General features: G+C 32.6%; 2 protein-coding genes across 2 annotated transcripts; both read right to left on the minus strand.

Annotated features, from left to right (window-relative positions):
- Positions 1-1249: 1249 nt before the first annotated feature.
- On the minus strand, positions 1250-6950 carry LOC112001073 (uncharacterized). Its single transcript, XM_065781486.1, has 5 exons — positions 6842-6950; positions 6355-6480; positions 5516-5767; positions 2638-3110; positions 1250-2043 (listed from the first exon to the last, which is right to left on the minus strand). The coding sequence occupies exons 1-5, from the start codon at positions 6912-6914 to the stop codon at positions 1432-1434; spliced, it is 1536 nt and encodes a 511-aa protein (XP_065637558.1). The 5' UTR covers positions 6915-6950; the 3' UTR covers positions 1250-1431.
- A 328-nt stretch (positions 6951-7278) lies between these two features.
- Positions 7279-9382, minus strand: LOC136070896 (uncharacterized). Its single transcript, XM_065781473.1, has 3 exons — positions 8727-9382; positions 7622-7771; positions 7279-7472 (listed from the first exon to the last, which is right to left on the minus strand). Exons 1-3 carry the CDS (start codon positions 9289-9291, stop codon positions 7279-7281), a joined length of 909 nt encoding a protein of 302 aa, XP_065637545.1. The 5' UTR covers positions 9292-9382.
- Between the last annotated feature and the right edge of the window lie 10424 nt (positions 9383-19806).

Genomic DNA, 19806 nt, shown 5'->3' on the forward strand with positions numbered 1-19806 from the left:
CGATCTATTCATCTATTGGTAGTCCATGAGACTGAGGTCCTTTAACTTTATAATGTCATTCTGGACCAAAGAAAAAAAAAAATCTAATGGCATTGTTAACACACACACACAGATATTAACTAAGGTTCAAAACGCTGTTTTGGTAAGTTAACGGCAAAAAGTAACAGTACATTAACAGAAGACTTAATTAAGAAAGAATGAAACTTAGATGATTGGAATGACAAAACCCAAATTTATAGAACTGAAATGACAAATGGTGAAACATAGAGGGTGAATTTTGTATTTTAGTCATTAAAAAATTACTAAAAAAATCACAAAGGTGAAATATACTCCCTTCTAGGAGCCTATTTCAGTATTTCAATTGTTGATTACTATGAGGATTTTTTTTTTGAGAGGTTTATTTTAGGTAAAACCAAAACTGTATTGTCAAAATATTAAGTGATTTATTAGTTGTTAAGATAATTTTTGAATGTACAATTCAGTTACCTAAGTTTTAAGAAATTTAAATGGGCTTTGGTTATTAAAAGATTAAGTCAAAACCATTGTCTTCAAATAACAATGTTCAAAAGCCTTGCTCAATTGGTTGACATTTTTTTTAATAAATAGAATAGAATTTCACCTATAATGTTCACCCCATAATGATTACTCTTATCATCAGATTAAGGTATCAATCAATTTTTGGTGTAGGCAGATTCGATTGGTTGACATCTTTTATTTATTTATTTTTATATATAAATAGAATATAATTTCACCTATAATGTCTACTGCATAATAATTGTTCTTATCATTAGGCTAAAATATCAATTGGTTTTTGGTACAAATAGGGTTCAAATCCTAGATCTCTTATTTAACGGCAAGAAATTTTACTAGTTGAGCTAACTAGAACATATTAGTTGGCATTTCTTGGTGTTTTCAACAAATTAAAAATATTCATAGTTCAAACTTCTCTCCCTTGTTGTAACTATTGAAATTATCAATATCAAAAAATTAGTGGGATTCACTATTATATGAGGGGAATGAGTACCATCATTACCTTCAAAATATTGAATAATTGCAGAGAGAGAGAGAGAGAGAGAGAGAGAGAGAGAGAGAGAGAGAGAGAGAGAGAGAGAGAGAGAGAGAGAGAGTCTCTCTCTCTCTCTCTCTCTCTCTCTCTCTCTCTCTCTCTCTTTCAACATAAAATACGTGAACTATTCAATTAAAAAAAATTGAGGAACTAAAACTGTTCAATTATTGAACTCATAAGTCATAAGCCCAAGAACACAATGCATGCCAAATTAATTTAAAATAGCAAACAATGCATCCCATATTAATTTAAAATAGAAAACAACTTATTTCAATCCTAAAGCATACCATCAATCTCGATTGATAGAAAAAGTACAAACATTCAAAAATAAAAAGTTTCTGTATATAATATTGTAGAAGAAACCCCTAGAGAGAAATAGCCTTACAGCTTGATCGAGGGACCTTCTTGAAAATAGCCCAGACAATATCAACGTAAAGTGGTAACTGTTGTATGGCAAAAAAGACTATTGGTAGGCATGTCGCTGCATATACTGGAAAAGCCTTATCTTTCAGTTTATTCTTCAGCATAAAGTAATGTCCAGCACAAAAAGAAATCAACATTGATGTAATGGAAACGAGGAGAGAAGTTAAGCCAAGCAGAATTTTCTTTGGCAAGTCTCTACGAAAATCTTTCTGTTCATACCGAGAAGTGAGGATGGCAAGAAACGAGAACAAAGCAGTGATGGAGAAGCAAAGAGCAACGAGTGATGAGATGGCAAAGATGGTGAGTGTCGATTGGCCTTCAAGATTTGCTTTCGCGTGTTGTATATCGATGTCACCAGGTATAGCGGTTGACGTGGCAAAGGCAACAGTAGCAATGAGTGCAGCCACAACTGAGCATGATTCAGCAGTTTTGTCAAGCCACTCACCTCCTTTTGTGACTAAGTCCTCGTGCGTTTCGTTGAAGATTTCTTCTGGGGTCTTGTTATCCTTATTGACTTGATAGCAAAAGTGTTGCGGCATGTTGTCTTTTACAAACTGCATGCATTAATATATATATATATATATTAATATATATAGTTACTAACTCATGAAATACACAAGAAAATTATATGAAATATATTTTTCTCTTAATTTTATTTTTTCTTATATATAGAATTTTGTATTTATAGTAAGTTATTAATGACCATTATTTTGAATGTGCTTATATATTAAACTATCTACTTTATCATTTAAAGAAAAAAAAATAGCAAAATTCTAATAGAGGGAGTAAATATAAAAAGTTTAACACGGAATCCTTATTAAATTTAAATTCAATTAAAAAATACATATTAAAATATTGGTATGAAAAAATGTGGGTTTTCAAAAGTTTATGTGGAAACATTAGAAAGAAATCAACAAAAATCAAAAGCTTTAGAAAGGGAGAGAGAATTTATTGACTATACATTCAAAAATAAAATTTCAGATATATATATATATATATATATTTTAAATTTATAAGAGGAGAGAATTTTTAAAAGCTGCCCAACCCCTCCTCTGCCACTGCTTTATAGGATGGTGGCATTTGCTTCAATGTGCTATCATTATATTGTGTGATAAAAATCGAGGACAAAGCTGGTTTTGAGTTCATACCTCATACCACTTGATTTCCCACTGCATTTGCAATGCAGCACCAGGAATTAGCCAAGGCCTTTGCTTTCCTATCTCAGCTGCCAGATGCAATGCGTTGTTTTCATTCATATCCACTTCATGAATTAGTTTACGTTTTACAAACCTTTGCTTGAGCAGTAGCTGTAATACATGTGTTTGCCTATTCTTTGCGGCCCAAAGAACAATATTTTTACCTTCACTCTTGTCAGCAATGACCAATGGAAACTTTTTGAGCAAGTATTCAACCATTTCCGTGATACCATTTCTTGCTGCGAGCAATATGGGTGTCTCCATCTTTGTCATTTTAGACATTTCTTTACCATTGTCATTAATGGCCATGGGAAACTTTTGAAGTATTTGCTCAACCATTTCTGTTATACCGTTTCTTTCTTTACCTGGCAATAAAATAAGTAAGGGTGTCTCTGTCTTTGTAGTTTTAGGCCTTTCCTCCTTTCCTGTTAATTACACAGAGTGCATCTTCAAATGTTAGCCATATATGTGTGTGTATATATATATATATATATATAACTGATAACAATTTAGTTCATGAGTTTGAATTCAATAAATATACGATGTAAAACCATATGTTTTACAACCTCCAATAATATGCAGTTATTATATGCTGCCAATTTTCTAAGTTAAGCAATAGACACTTTCACACACAATCCTAAATTCCTAATCTCAAAACCAATTTCTTTTTTTCTTTTTAAATTTTAGAACCCTCTCGATCTTGAATTGCCAATTTGCCATATCCTCTGACCACTGCCTACCAACACCTCAAGCGAAACTGAGTGAAGAAGTCATAGAATAGTCTAACAAAATTACAGATTTGAGAAATAGATCATCGCTCTAAGAAGGTCATCAAGACTACTATGAAATGTCATGATATGCATGAGGGCAAGTCTGATTTGTTGGTAGGACGGTAGAGGGGAAAATCTTGAGTTCAAGAAGAGCCCAAAACAAATAAAAAGTTTTGAATTTTTTATATTAGTTTTTTTCTTTTGTAGAATGGAGTCAATGGACCGGTAAAGAAATAGAGATTAGATACTTACCAAAAAAACAAAGCAGAAGTTTATTTATTTATTATGATTTTTTTTTTATGGAAATTATTTATTTATTTTTAATTTGGATTGGAGAATAGGATTTGTGTGTGAGGGTGCCTATTGCTTAACTTAAAAAATATGATGTGGTGTTTTCTTATCAAATTTGAACCCTTAGAACATACCTAGTATCCGTTTGGATAGTGTTCAGCTTTTGGAGTTTTGCGCGTTCAGCGTTTTTAGTGGCTCTCGTGTACTGTTCACATGACCCGCAAGTACTTTTTTTTTTTTTTTTAAAACAACTTTAAAATTGGGTCTCACGGTACTATTCACATATTTAAAAATTATTTTGCTATAATATTTTTAGTTTTTAGTTTTTAATTTTTAGCAATAAGCAGTATCTAAATAGACCTCTAATTTCTCTTAAGAAAAAGAAAAAAAACATACCTTATGTAACTTCACATTGTCCAAATCTAAGAGCAATCACACTTAAAAGTCGGCAATGGGCCTAGCCAAGCTGGTCTGCCTTGTTTTTACTTAGTCCATGCTTAGTGGATTGGGCCAAAAGGGAAAATCTCAGCCCATGGGTGATGCCAATTTTTGTATTTAGGCCGAATTGTCTAACCATGATTGATTTGTTTTTAGTAAAATTTCCTTCTTAAAAAAATTAAAAAAAAAATAAGAAAAGAGTCAATTTTTCCTAATAAAATTTTTTATTGAGGTTTCAAATAAATTTTTTCTTTTTCTACATATCCTTTAATAAATAAAATTTCCAGTGTTTATGTTTTTTGAATTTTTTTTCTACATATCCTTTAATAAATAAAATTTCCAAAGTTTATGTTTTTTGGAAAAAAAAAAAATCAAAGATACCAATTTACTAGCAAAATTTATATTTAGTAAGCATGATTTAGTATAATTATTTCAAGTATCCTAATGGTTAGGTGTGCTCTTAAATTATTACTCTTGTGTCTTTAAGTGTGTGTTTGAATACTGTTTATTTTGCTGAAAACTGAAAACAATAAAAAAATAATTTCTGGTTACTGTTCATAACTGTTCACTACTATTTAGCATTGTTCATTTGCCTTAATGCACTGTTCATGAACAATGCATTAAGAGCGGGTTGAAAAAAAAAAAAAAAAAAAAAAAAAGCGCCAAACGTGTGAATGTGGATCGCAATCCAAATGGAGCCTAAGTTCAACCCCACCCCCCCTAAATTATTTTTGTTATGTATTATGAGTTAATGTGGCTAATGAGTTAACCTAGAGCATTACTAGGCCAGCTCATGGGCTGTGAGCTATTTGATGACACTTATTCTCACGAGCTCATGTAAAATAGTATAAAACCCAAATTATAGCCAATGAAATCCAAAAATCATCCACATTAGATTACAAACTAGTTATGCAAAACAGAATTTTGTTATAGTGCTTGTACAAATATACAAGTCACTCTATTATAGCACAAAATCCAAATTATAGCGAATGAATACCAAAAATCACCCGGATCAAGTTATGAACTAGTTATGCAAAATGAGTTTTGGTTACTATCCTTGTGCAAGTATACAAGTCATTGTAGTTTGTGCAAAATGATTTTTTTATTATTTCTTTGAGTTTTCCAAGAGTAAAGAAACAGACGATGATTATTATGTGTGAAGAAAGAATAATAATTATAAAGATTTAAGAAACAAGTGATATTTTAATATGATATAAATATTTTTTTAAATGGTTAACTAAAATAATTTTAACTTTAAGTAAGTTCTTACTCTAAAATAAACAGTAATATGTAAAATCTATAAAACTACAGTGTAGAAGAATAGTAATTACCTTTTCCATTATTTTTCTCTACTTTATCAGTTTCGTTTATCTTGTTTCCATCTTGTTGCTCAGGTTTGGAAGTGGTGGCACTGTCACCGTCTGTTAGTGATGGTTTTCCATCCGAACTTCCATGCCGCTTGATTGTATGCCCAGGATCCGTCCCACTTGTGAAGTCGCGAGCGTCTTTTGTAATTTCCTCAATAAGGATCTCCATGATTTTAATAGAATGTACATGCTTCCGTTTTATCTTCCTTATACCCTCTGATTATTTTTCAATAAGTATATAATATATATTACAAAAGGCAAATATATTAATCTTATATTATCAATTATATATAATAAAAAAAATCTAACCAATTGACATGAAAATTAATGTGATTGAAATTATATCAATAACATTTAATAAATGATTATAGCTTTTTATTTTTAATTTTAAAATATATATATAATAAAAAATTTTATTTTAGGGTAAACTACTATTTTGGTCTCTAAACTTTACCAAAAGTTTGTTTTCATCCTTAAACTTTTAAGAAATTCGTTTTTCATCTCTAAACTGTTGAAAATTTCATATTTTCTCATTAAACTATTGAAATTTTTTAATTTATGTTCCTAAACTTGACTGAAAGTTTTTTTTTTTTTTTAATCCTTAAACTATTAATTTTTTTTTCTTTTTCCTTATTTTTATTTCTAAACTATTGAAAAAACTCTTTACAAAGTTTAGGGATGAAAAAAGAACTTTTTAAAATTTAAGAACAAAAAATAAACTTTTATTAAATTTTAAGAACCAAAATAGTATTTGTGTGTGTTTGTGTTGGGGCGCGGGGAGGTGTTAGTATATAGTGGCATACCATATCCAAGGCCAAGAATAATCCGGATGAATATTGTGTATAAAAGATGGAAAAAGTTAAAACAAACTGCATAACGGCTCCGAAATTGATGATGCGAATTCTGATCTTTACTCTGAGCTTGGTATCCTATAATAACAAACAAAATCAATTCATTATGTAATGTGCAAATAACAATGTTTAATTAGTAGAAGTAAAGAACTACTTGATTATATAAAATATATATATATATATATATTAGAAGTTTAAAACTACTTTTCATTGGGCCTCAACAATAACAATAATAAGCAGTACTTTAAGGCCATTAAAGCACTCGACCCATGTATATTTTTTTAGAAGATTTCGGGCCAAACATTTAATAGATGTACCGGACCAACTAAGAAACTTTTTTTGATGATCAAATATCAATTGAAGTTTCTTGGCATCTCAAATGCACTTTTTTTTTTTTAATTTTATTTTTTATTTTTTATTTTTAATATGCATTTCTCACCTTTTTGTGATTGGCCAATAACAGCACCTTCGCTGGCACTCTCTTCATCTGCTTTCCGACCTTTGCAATTCATATTTTTGCTTCCAAACGCTAGAAAAGAAAAGCAACTCGGTAACAGAAATTCAAGGGAAGAACTGAAATATATATAAATCAACACTGTTTTCCGTTGGTTTTAGGGTTGCTGTATATGTTTGAAGTTTTAATCGTTCTGTTTAATGCATTTTCGTTGTAAAGCTAGAAAATCGGAAGTACCCAATTGTCAATTTAAAAAAATAATAATAAAAAAAGAAAAAAAAAATTCACATGATTAATAAGACATCCAGTATTAATGAATGGAAAAGCAACTCCATGAATCTGATAAACCTAGTATCTAAATGATCCTAAAAAATTTATTCCCTAGTGTAGGTCTAAACATTCTTGAGTTGCCCTGATCGATGTTATGTTAATATGTTCTGTAATANCGATCGAGCCATATTCTGCAACATTTGATAGAACCCGATGCATGTTTGGTAGTTCTTTGGGAATTTGTCAGTAATGTTGTCCTTTTCGGAAGATTCATGCAATTCTTTAATGACAGAATCAATCAAATCTTTATGAACAGTTTCGTGCTCCAGCTCTTCTACATGTATACCTTTCATAAACAATAAAAGAAAACGACATTTTTTTATGTTGGAGAATGGACAACAACAAAGGAAAAGTACGTGTAATGTAGGTACAACTCTGATCTACAAAATTAAAGCGATTTAGTGATTTGCGGCTACGCAATTGAGTAATACTTACAATGATAAATGATGCTCTTCCACCATCCGAGGTGGGAACCACTTCTAAAGACCGAAGGCTTACTTGCTAGGAGATGCAAAGGGGTGATTCCTACCTCGTTCACAGAATAAGCAAGATTAGGTTCCTTTGCAAGTATCTCAAATGCCACATCTGTCAACCATAATAAAACTAATCAGTAATGCACAAGAACATTTAATATATATAATTGATTTATTATTATTATTATTATTTTTTTTTTTTGTATATAAAATTTTATATCCTAGCACCCGCTTATAATCTCATACATACAAATAAGTGCATTTTAAAAAAAGAAAACATAATTATTGTAAAAAAAAAATGCATATTAAAATTGCCAAGTTGAATTCTATTAGCGGTCATTTCTATATTTTCGTCAACTCTTAAAAAAAAAGCCTTGTAAAGTTATAATGTGATAGAATATGTGAATTAATAATTCTTAGTTGATGAAAATACCATTTTTGGTCCTTACATTTGGGAGTTATTGTCAATTTAGTTTTTACATTAAGTTGAACTCTAAAGTTTTAGATACTCAAATAGTTACAATTTGGATTAATTTTTTTTTTAATTTAATCATTTTATATGCTTAACAAAAGCAACATAATTTGTACTTCTCAAAAAAAAAAAAAAAAAAAAAAAAAAAAAAAAAACAGAAGTTTCACTAATTACTAAATATAATTGCATGAAAAATATTAAGTCAACTTCGGGATAACAGGGAAAAAAAATACAACATGACTCATTCATGTATAAACTCTAACACTAACGTGAATACCACTTTGTATTCACGTTAGTGTCATTTTATTATTTAGATTGGTTTTGAGTATTACATATAATAATATGTGCGTTATGCACATGCATAATATTTGTGTATCTATGTATGTTATAACTATATACACAGAGACATGTTTGCTTTTCTTAAGTCAAATATTGGTTCCGCTTTTGACAATAGTACTAGAGGGAGATTCTTGCTTTTCCTTGAAAATGAGAGAAGATAATACTTTTGAACGACAAAGCGGAACTATATAAGATTTTACTTTAGAAAATATAAAATTTCGGTGTGAAAAAAAGTTAAAAAGCAAAAAATGCTCACCGAAATACTCCCACCTAATGGCACAGTGAAGGGCAGTCTCACCATCATTTCTTCTGTAGGCGGGATTGACTGAATCAAGGTCCTTGTCGGAGGCTTCCAAGAGTAGGGAATGCAGGTAAAGGAAGATTGGTTTGTAACCATGAAAGGCGGCTAAGAAGAGAGGAGTTTCACCGAGCTTGTTACGAAATAGATCTTGATGAACCTCCAAATTTGGAAGTTCCGAAAACACGTTAACTTTAGCAGCAAGAAGGATGCATATGTTCAATCTCCCAGCTGAGGCTGCCACGTGCAAAGGGGTATTCCCTTCGTAGTTTGTTAACCGAAGAGAGGGCTCTGAATGGAGAGCAATTACACGTATGAGTTGTTGGACAATTTCTTCTGGCGCAATGGAGACAGCTACATGGAATGCCGTGTCACCTGACGAGTTGATCCTCGCGTCAATGGCTGAGAATTTTTGTTCCTTATACATCTTAACAATATTCCCCCATTCACCTGTCATGGTATTCTTGTACAAATCGAAGGCGAGCACATCATCCTGGCTCTGTCTATCCCTATCTTCTTCCATTTAATTTATTTTTGCTAAATCTTCTATTTTTTTTCTTTCTTACAATATAATAGGAACAATGACGAAATATATATATATTAGGTGTAAGGTTGTCTACCTCGCAATACTGGACATGTGTGTCAGTTTTTAAGCTATTTATATATAGATAAAAGAGAGAGAGAGAGAGAGAGAGAGAGATTAATCCTAAATCATAAAGGAGGAATAATTAATATCTATGTTTGTTGGGAATACCTTAAATTTTCAAAAGTAGGAGTAATTGTTTTATGCGAATAACCCGCAAAAAAGAGAGAAGACAAATAAGTGAATAACACACCAATATCAATTGGTACAGAAAGGCAGGCCAAGAACATGGAAAACGAAACGGAAAAACCACAAAAAGTTATAAAGTGAAGCTCAGGAGTATCCCAGGACCTATATATGCGTTGGGGATGTTGTCGCACCTGCATGCATTGTGATTGTCACATCACATCTGCATACAAAGCAATACATGGTATTGGACCTCTTTAGAGTATTCGCACTTAGAATGCTAGAAAATATAGCATTTAACACTCACTTTATCTATTTTAACGACTCACCTTTAAATGCAGTCAACATTAAAAGTTTTATTTTAATATACAACATATTAAAATAATATAAACAACCTAATTAAATAAAGATAAAAAAAACCCAACAAATTCATTTCACCTAACCCCTATCTCTCTCCTCTCTCATCCTCTCCGCCTCCTCTCTCATCCTCTCTACCTGCTCTACTAGCCACCACAATCTACTACCAATACTAGCCACCACCGCAACCCACTACCACCACCCACTGCAACACACAACCCACAACCCATTGCCACCCAATGAAACAACCCACCACAACTCACAAAACCCACAATCTAACCCACAACCACCACAAATCACAAACCCACGGTGGTAGATTGAGAGAGAGATGAAAGATTTGGTGGAGAGAGAGAGAGAGACCTATCTTGGAACTAAAACAATGAGACGATACCCATCTTGGAACCAGGACGAGATGACAAGGGAGAGAGAGAGAGAGGCCGGTGAACCAAAGAACAAAAGAGAGAAGAAAGCTCCAATAGAAGAAGAAGAACTAAAACAATGAGACGATACCCATCTTGGAACCAGGACGAGATGACAAGGGAGAGAGAGAGAGAGGCCGGTGAACCAAAGAACAAAAGAGAGAAGAAAGCTCCAATAGAAGAAGAAGAAGAAGAAGAAGAAGAAAAAGAAGAAGAAGAGAGAAATGATATTTTAATTAAAAGATTAATAAAAGATTATTATTTTTATAAGATTTGAGCTACAGTAAGCTGTTATCTCCAATAGTCTATTGTAGCTAAGTTGCTAAAATTTTTAAATATAACAACATTGATATAGTGCGTTTCTTGTGAGATGAGATGCTAAAATAGCCATTTTTTTTTTTAAAGTTTTTAGCATTCTTAATGTGAATGCTCTTAAGGTTTTGCATAGGGATGACAATTTTTCCCCGCCTTTTCCCGCTTCGCCCCGCACGGGTTTTTCCCTCCTTACAAAGGTGGTGGAGCGAGGATGGGGTAAGATTTTAGCCCCGCACCACGGGGCGAGACAGGGATGAGTTTAGACTTTTTAGACTCACCCCGCCCACCCCGCCTCGCCCCGCATTGCTAAGAGTTATAATTGTAAAATTTTCATACTCTAAAACCCTACTATTTAAACAAACATATTAATATTAGCTTATTTTATTTTACCCAATGTAATTCTCTGCTTTTATTTTGTCATGTGTTATACTATGAGATTTTTTATTTTATTTTATTTTATTTTATTTATAATGATTGTCTTGTTAAACACTTGGATATATTATTCAATTTTTTTCTAAAAATTGATTTGATTTGATGAGGTAAATTTAGTTGTAATTTCAAGTATATTTTTATTAATGAAATAAGTTTCATTAAAAAAAATATATTAGTTGTAGGGAAAATTAACAAAAAATGGAGTTTTACCGGGTGGGGCAGGGCTTCACGGGGCCCTAAGGGGCGGGGATGGAGCAAGGAAATTTTCCTTGTCATGCGGGGCGGGACAGGGATAGGGCAAGACAAAATTTTGCGGGGCGGGGGCGAAAACCCCATTCTTTGGACCTGCCTTGCCACATTGCCATCCCTAGACTTTTGCACCATAAAATATAAGTACTTTTAAGGTATGTCAGGTATAATATGCACTGTAATATAATAATTATGAGAAATGCTATATTATTAATATTTTCACAACACTTTTATAACAAATTCTGTAGCATGTTGTTACTGGCTTTTAATGGTGAGCAATAAAGTAATTTCAGTGATGGATTCAAATTAAAAGCTTATAACAAATTGCCACATGAGATTTATTGTAAAAATGTTATTGTGGGGCCTGTTACCTAAAAAAGGTATAGTCTCTTGCCTGTAACTGGCGTCATCCGACTCCTCAGAAGAGTGCTTAGAGTTATGAGCCTTACGCCTTCGTCGTTCATATCGCAATTCCCTCTTCAACTTGTCGACTTCACGCTGCAGATTTCCTTCACTCCGTACAGGAGAAACATGGCCTTTCCCCGGAGCGGCTTCTATCTGTATGGGTTGTACGGGTACTTCCCTCGTGATCCTCCCTTGTTCGCGCCTATCAACGGATCGCCTGCTGAGAGCCCCTAGACTCTGCTTGTTGTTGATTGGCGTTTGCTTGTTGCGGGCCCGCCAATGGTTGCTGCGGTACTCCCTCTTCCATCGTGAGTATCACACCTGCCCTTCCTTCTCAACAGATCAAGTTCTCCCCACAGACGGCGCCAATTGTAAGGACCTAATTTGAATTGAGTGTTGGGTTTTCAGCCCAACAAGCCCAAACAATAAATTTATAGAGTATGGGCTCAAGAACTAGTACTGTTTTTCAGGAAGGGTTCTACTCATCAAGTAATAAGGATACTATTGATTCGCTCTATGAGGAAAAACTCTCCTCGGCCCTCTTTCAATTGGTCTGTTCTTCTCTCTCTCTTTTTCCTTTTTCTTTTCTGGTCAGAAGTCCCCCCGTTCTCTTCGTTTCTACATTATATACTTCGTTTCTTTCCTTGTTTCCTTTGTACACGTGTAGTTCTTATCCTGGGGCTCCTTTCTGTCCCATCTAGTCCCTACCGGAACTTTCAGCTTAGTGGTCATAAAGCTGCTTAGCTACTATTCAGGTATCACCTCCACATTAATGCGGCCAGAGTGTTAGGTGGACAGCATTTAATGAGGAGGTGATAGACTTTAGAAGATATTTTCTACCTTCTCCGAGCCTCTTTAAGCTATATCCAACTTTCAATTCAGCTACAACCTGGCAGAATCTTTCAGTCAGTACGAAGGTTACCTTCACTCGGACTTTGGCGTCCTCGGACGTGTGCTATACCACTGTATATAACACCTGTTTATACCTTTCATATCACCTATTTGATGTGAATAAAACTTCTTTAGGCTGTCCTCGGACAACTGCGTATCCTCGGATCGGGCCTTTGGGCCCTGAGTCCAATTCTGAGGGCCACTATACCTTTTTTAGGTAACAGGCCCCACAATAACATTTTTACAATAAATCTCATGTGGCAATTTGTTATAAGCTTTTAATTTGAATCCATCACTGAAATTACTTTATTGCTCACCATTAAAAGCCAGTAACAACATGCTACAGAATTTGTTATAAAAGTGTTGTGAAAATATTAATAATATAGCATTTCTCATAATTATTATATTACAGTGCATATTATACCTGACATACCTTAAAAGTACTTATATTTTATGGTGCAAAAGTCTAGGGATGGCAATGTGGCAAGGCAGGTCCAAAGAATGGGGTTTTCGCCCCCGCCCCGCAAAATTTTGTCTTGCCCTATCCCTGTCCCGCCCCGCATGACAAGGAAAATTTCCTTGCTCCATCCCCGCCCCTTAGGGCCCCGTGAAGCCCTGCCCCACCCGGTAAAACTCCATTTTTTGTTAATTTTCCCTACAACTAATATATTTTTTTTAATGAAACTTATTTCATTAATAAAAATATACTTGAAATTACAACTAAATNGTGTTTTTTTCTCAATTTCTCGATCCCTCATTCTCATTGCCTTCTTCCTATTTTATACTATCCTTTTGCCTTCATCTCTGCTATTCACGTGTAGATTAGATTGTTGGTGTTGATCTCTGTCACATTAACACCTACCTGAAGTCTCTGGAGAGTAGCTATAAGGCTGAAAACCACTATTCATATATCACTTCCTCATTAATACCGCTAAAGAGTTAGCTGCAGAGTATTCAATGCTGTAGCAGCAGCTTTCCCTTAGATATTTCCTACCTCCCAGTTGTTCTGTACGTTCATAACATATATCTTTATCAATAGGATTTCCTAGAATGTCACATTTGATGACAGGACACTCTTTCTGACCTCTGTTTTGCTTAGCCAAGGAGAGGAGATACTCTTCCTCGGCTTACCTTCCCTAGCAATCTCAACCATAGTTCACTCATAGAGTCTTAAGTCTTACGTACTTATCACTGTTTATTTGTCCTTGGACTGTAAAGTGTCATCGGACAAGGCCAAGGCCCATCATATATCCTTGGACCCCTTATCCATACAATATTGATTGACATAGAATTTGTAAACAGAAAACTAAAAAATTCAATATACATTAATTTTTTTTAGATTTAAAAAAAAAAAATTTCTCGTGCATTCAAATATTTTTGTTATAGATTCAATATAGATTAAAAGCATATGTGAAGGTTTTTTTTGTTTTTTTTTTTTTTTTATAATAAAAAAAAAAAAAAAAGCATATGTCAAGGTAGGACAAGATTTAACCTTCTTATATATATTCTCTGTTTCACATTAAGCAGCACAATGAATCTTTGTCACTGCTCCTTCGCAATAGAATTTGACTTTTTCTTTTTCAAAGAAGAAGAGTGGGGTAGGGGATTTCAGACGTTTTGAGCAGGACCAATGAAAATGAAAAAAAAAATAATATATATATATATTAATATAATATGCTACGCCGACATGAGCAAAGTAGAAGTATCTTATAAATAAATAAATAAAACTCACAGCAGTTTTTTTCTTTTTAGTAAGTAATGTTCACTTCTTTTTTTCTCCCTTGCTCCGGAAACTTCACTTTTGTAGAAGTTCATTCTTAGAAAAATAAAAGGCCTAGGGGCTGTTTAGTAGTGTAACGAGAATAATAGTTTTTAGTATTTAAACAACATTACACGTATTTTCATATATTTTTTACTTACACGTATTTTCAAAAAATACAAACAATGTTACTAGAATAACATTACCAAACAGACCCTCAATATCCCAATATAGGATTCATGATTTGATAGAGAAAAAAATACTTAATAAAAAAGGAAAAATGTTATAAAATAAAGGAGATAGCAAGTCAAGGCAAAAAACAAAAAATTGAGAATAAGTTTATATCTGAACTTCTTCAAGTGATCAACCACCACCACATAAAAAAAAAAAAATTATTATTTTTCATCTGGAGAATTTGAGATATGGATGCTATGTCTTTTTTATATATTTTATTTCATTTGAAGAGAAATGAAAATTGCGAATTTTTGTGGTTAAGAGTTATAGATTAATATTACATTTTTCATTAATCTATATTACATTTTTAATTTGTTGTATGTAGTATAACTTGTCCTACTCTCCCTTAAAAATTATCATGACTTTTAAGTGGAGTTATGGTGTACCTTTGTGTTAGAACCTCTTTCTCTCTTCCCTTTGTGTGTGTGTTTGTTTCTCCAAAAAAAAAAAAAAAAAAACTTGGTTCCCTTGAAAAAAAAAATTTCTGATTTGGTCACTAGACACAATACTATGGGATAAAAATAGGGGCTCTTACAGTATATCCTTATTGCATCTAATCATGATTACCTAGATCAAAAAAAAAAATATATATATATATATGTATATATATAAACCTATGAATGTGATTATTAACCATTATGCAACTGTCTGATTAAGATTCAATAGAAGATTAACAACCACCACCACTCAGTTGGGCAGGTTGGTAGCTCCCTAGGCATGCACCATATGGGTACGAATTGCCAGGGTCACACATATATATTATGTAAATATTTCTAATCATTAAAAAAAATTAACTATCCTCCAAGATGGTTCTCGTAAGACTTAGGACCCCAATTAAGTTATGTGTTCCACTACTCTACGTCTAGTATTGAATTAGTCGCAAAATTTTGGTGTGTGTGTGTTCGGATTTTAATTTGTGTCTATTTTATGGTGATCATTCTTTATCATTAGGCTAGGATACATTAATTGATTATTATTATTTTTGGATGGAACAAGATTCGATCTAGATTTATTAATCTACGATAAAATATTTTATCAATTAAATTAACTAGAACTCATTGTAGTAAATATTCAAAATTACATGTTTTTTCACGTTATGTACAGTGTAAAATTCTCATTAAAGTTCACCCTAAAATTTTAAGTTACATGAATGTTAAATGTTAATTATAAAATTGCAGTATTCCTACCAGTTTTGCACATTGAAATTTTCTTTTTCCAAACCCACATAAGTAATGTAGAAATATCTTTATTCTCCCGTTACCCTAATTTACAGCAGCCATTTTCTTTTTGGTTAGTAATGTTCACTTGTTCTTAGAAAGATAAAATTCCTATGTCCCAATTTCAGATCCATAATCTCATAGAACAAGAAAAGTTTTGGGGGGTGGGAGGGGAAGGAAAACCGTGCAAATTCTTGCGAAAGGAGTATCTGTGGAAACAAAGACGACGTAGACAAACTGGTAGTCTTTGAGGCTTTGAGTCTTTTTTTTTTTTTCCCTAACAAGACTAATTTACAAATTACAACCTTAAAGTTTAGAATAATTTTGATTTTACTCTCTGAGTTTAAAAATTTTAATCAATTCCTTTAACTGTTAATGAGGTGGCCATTAAGTGCCACCTCAACTCATCAAAATGGTGTAGTTTTTATGCTTTGAATCATTTTATTTTATATTTAGGCCTCTTACATTTAGAGAATTATTTTAAGTTTTAAAAGGGTTTTTTAAATAGATTATTTAAGTGATGTGGCATAAGTAATTGACATGGTATTATTCAATTGGATTAATTAATACACATGGCTAGTTGAGATGGCACTTAATAGACACCTCATCAATGGAGATCGATGGAAGGGAGCAAATCCAAATGCAATGTAATGTTAGGGTAGCAAAATTTTGAAACTTTAAAGGGTAATCAACATTATCCTAAATCTCAAAGATGGAAAATTTCTTTTGTCTTTTGAACAATGTGAAACGAGAGTAACCTAGGTGTGGACAAAAGGGGCCATGCTCCCCAAAATGACTTTTTGTTATAAGATTTTTTATTTATTGCATTTTATGTGTTTTATCATGTAGTTAAAAACCTTTAGCCAACAATTTTTTTTTTTTTAATTTTTTGTTCGTCTTGGTTTGCCTAATAAAATACAACTATGAAGATTTCACCGAATGAGGGTGAATGAGCTTTTGGACTATTTTCAATAGCGTAATGGATGGTTTCGGGATAAAGAATTCCTTGGTGTTTAACCATGATGCAAAAAATGCATGTGTTATCACTTAGATAATGAAAACACTTCTTAATAGAAAATAAAATAAAATAATCAAAAATGAAAGAAATTTAGGTGTGTTTTACTGTTTCATTTATTGTAGTTGGCTTTTGTAATGTAATGAATTTGATGTTGGAGCAGGCAAATTGGGGGTTAAGGAGGTTACAGTTGGAATATGGCAGTTTTTGATGGTCATGATGGTGCCGAAGCTAGTGACATGGATCCAAAGCTTTTATTGGAGTATTTCATTTTACATACTTATTTCCTTCTGGATGCAACATATTTTTCAGTCACATCTGTTTTAGTACAGTGCTCTTATATTGTTAATGGTATTGCCTACATGTTATCTCACCATATACTTTTAATTGACAGGATATTGTTCATATGTACTTCAAATAATGAGAATGCATTCCTAGGTCAAAGTATTCATTGCCAGTGAATTTCAATAATTCTCTTCACTTAGAATTTTTAGAAGAAGCATTGTTGAATCATAGATTTTTAATTGACGGGATATTTTTTATATGTACTTCTAATTTGTGAATGCTTTCCTTGGTTTAAGTATTCATGGAAAGTGAGTTTCGATGATTCTCTTCACTTAGAAATTTTAAAGGAAGCATTGTTGAGGGCAATCCATGATATTGATGCTAAATTTCTATGGCTGGTTCTATTTGATTTTTCTTGGCTTGTTTTAGAATTGTTGTGCATTATTCCCTTCTTTTTGCTCATGTTGGCATTCGTTCACTTAAGCAATGATGGAAGCACCTCACAAACAGTGAAAAATATTTGAATTCGTACTTCTTCCATAATTAACCCCATTGTGACTTCCAAAAGAGCTTGTAATGAAGTTTTATTAACTTACATTTCTTGCTGCCAAGAGGCTTGTAGCTCAATGGTATTGTCCAGTTTTCTCCTTGTGAAGAACCTAGGTTTGAATTTTTATTTGACTGGGCATTAAAAAAACTTACATTTCTTACCTTTTTATCATCTAACATCATTAAAAAACTTACATTTCTTACCTCCTTGTTGACTTGATAGCAGAAGTGTTGCGGCATGTTGTCTTTTACAAACTGCATGTATTAATAGTTATATATATATATATATATATATTAACTAGTGCATTGCATAAGAAAATTCTATAAAATATAATCTTTTCTCTTAATTTTAATTTTTTCTTAAATATAAAATTTAATAATTATGGCAATTCTTAATAACCATTATTATAAATGTGTTTATATATTAAACTATCAATGCTATTTTTTAAAATTAATTAAAATATAGCAAGAATCTAATAGAGTTAAATTAACATAGGAGGTTTAATAAGAAATCCTTATTAAATTAAAATTCAATTAAAAAAAATATTAGAATAATGGTATGAAAAAATGTGGGCTTTCAAAAGTTTATGTGACAACATAAAATATAAATTAAAAAATCAAAAGCTTTAAAGAGGGAGAGAGAGTTTATCGATTAACATTGAACGGTGAAAAATAAAATTTTATATATATACTTTCAAAAAATAAAAAAATAAAAATATAGAAGAGGAGGGAACTTTTAAAAGCTGCCCCACCCTCCATCCGCTCTATAATTACATTGTGTGATAAAAATAAAAAAATCAAGAACAGAGCTGGTTTTGAGTTTTTTTTTTTTTTTTTTTTGATAAACAAGCTGGTTTTGAGTTCATACCTCGTACCACTTGATTTCCCACTGCATTTGCAATGCAGCACCAGGAATTAGCCAAGGCCTTTGCTTTCCTATCTGGGCTGCCAGATGCAATGCATTATTTTCATCCGAATCCACTTCATGAATTAGCTTACGTTTCACAAACTCTTGCTCAAGCAATAGTTGCAATACATGTGTTTGCCTGTTCTTCGCGGCCAAAAGCACAATATTTTGACCTTCACTCTTGTCATCAATGGCCAATGGAAACTTGTTGAGTATGTACTCAACAATTTCTGTGATACCATTTCTTGCTGCAAGCAATATGGTTGTCTCTGCCTTTTCTTTGCTCTTGTCATTAATGGCCATTGGAAGCTTTTGAAGTATTTGCTCGACCATGTTCGTGATACCATTTTTTGCGGCAACCAATATGGGTGCCTCTGTTTTTTCATTTCAGGCGTTTCCCCTTTTCTGGTAGTAAAATGAGTAAAGTTGTGTCTGCATTTGCCATTTCAGGCGCTTCCCCTTTTCCTGCTAATAATACAGAGTACATCTTCAAGTGTTAATTTTCCATATATATAGTTGATGTACCTTCACAATCCGAGTCCACATATAAATCCTTTGAAACTACAATATGGGACAATAGCGAATCACCTGTTCCATCCTTTTTCTCTTCTAAAGCAGTTTCTTTTTGATAGTCGCTTCTAAAGTAAAAGCAGTTTCGTTTCTCTTGTTTCCCTGCTCAGTTGTATTGTCCAGAAATGGTGGTGGTGATCCCTCCCGGATCCAGTCTCGCTGGTTGATTGTTTGGTGAGGGTTCGTCCCACTTGTGAAGTCGGACTTAGCTTCTTTGCTTGTACTTTCCATCAGAATTTTCATGATTTGAACAGAATATACATGCTTCCGTTTCCTACTCCTTATACCCTCTTAATGTTATAATAATTATTAAATATAATATACATTACGAAAAGGCAAATATATTAGTAATTAATGTACGTATATAATTACTTAAATAGCTAACAAATTGACATTATGATAAATGCGAGATATATATATTGTGGCATACCATAGCCAAGGCCCAGAATAACCCGGATGAATATTGTGTACAAAAGATGGAAAATGGTAAAACAACCCTCGTAATGTCTTCGAAGAAATTGATGAAGTGATTCTGTAGATTTGTACCAAACAAAAATACTTGGGTCATTATAATGTACAAATAAGAAGGTTTAATTATGAGAATTTCATGAATATCATGAGGCCTTAGAAACCATTAAATCAACCCCTTGAATTGTGTTAGAAGC

Source organism: Quercus suber, unplaced genomic scaffold (assembly GCF_002906115.3).
Source record: "Quercus suber isolate HL8 unplaced genomic scaffold, Cork oak 2.0 scaffold_268, whole genome shotgun sequence".
Lineage (NCBI taxonomy): Eukaryota > Viridiplantae > Streptophyta > Magnoliopsida > Fagales > Fagaceae > Quercus > Quercus suber.

What these genes read in the sequence shown, in the direction of transcription:
- LOC112001073 (XM_065781486.1), bottom strand. Translation starts at nt 6,914, where the DNA reads ATGAATTGCAAAGGTCGGAAAGCAGATGAAGAGAGTGCCAGCGAAGGT. An exon ending in TATTCTTGGCCTTGGATATG is followed by an intron (nt 5,768 to 6,354) that starts GTATGCCACTAT and finishes AAAAATAATCAG; the next exon opens with AGGGTATAAGGAAGATAAAA. An exon ending in AGAGAAAAATAATGGAAAAG is followed by an intron (nt 3,111 to 5,515) that starts GTAATTACTATT and finishes TGTAATTAACAG; the next exon opens with GAAAGGAGGAAAGGCCTAAA.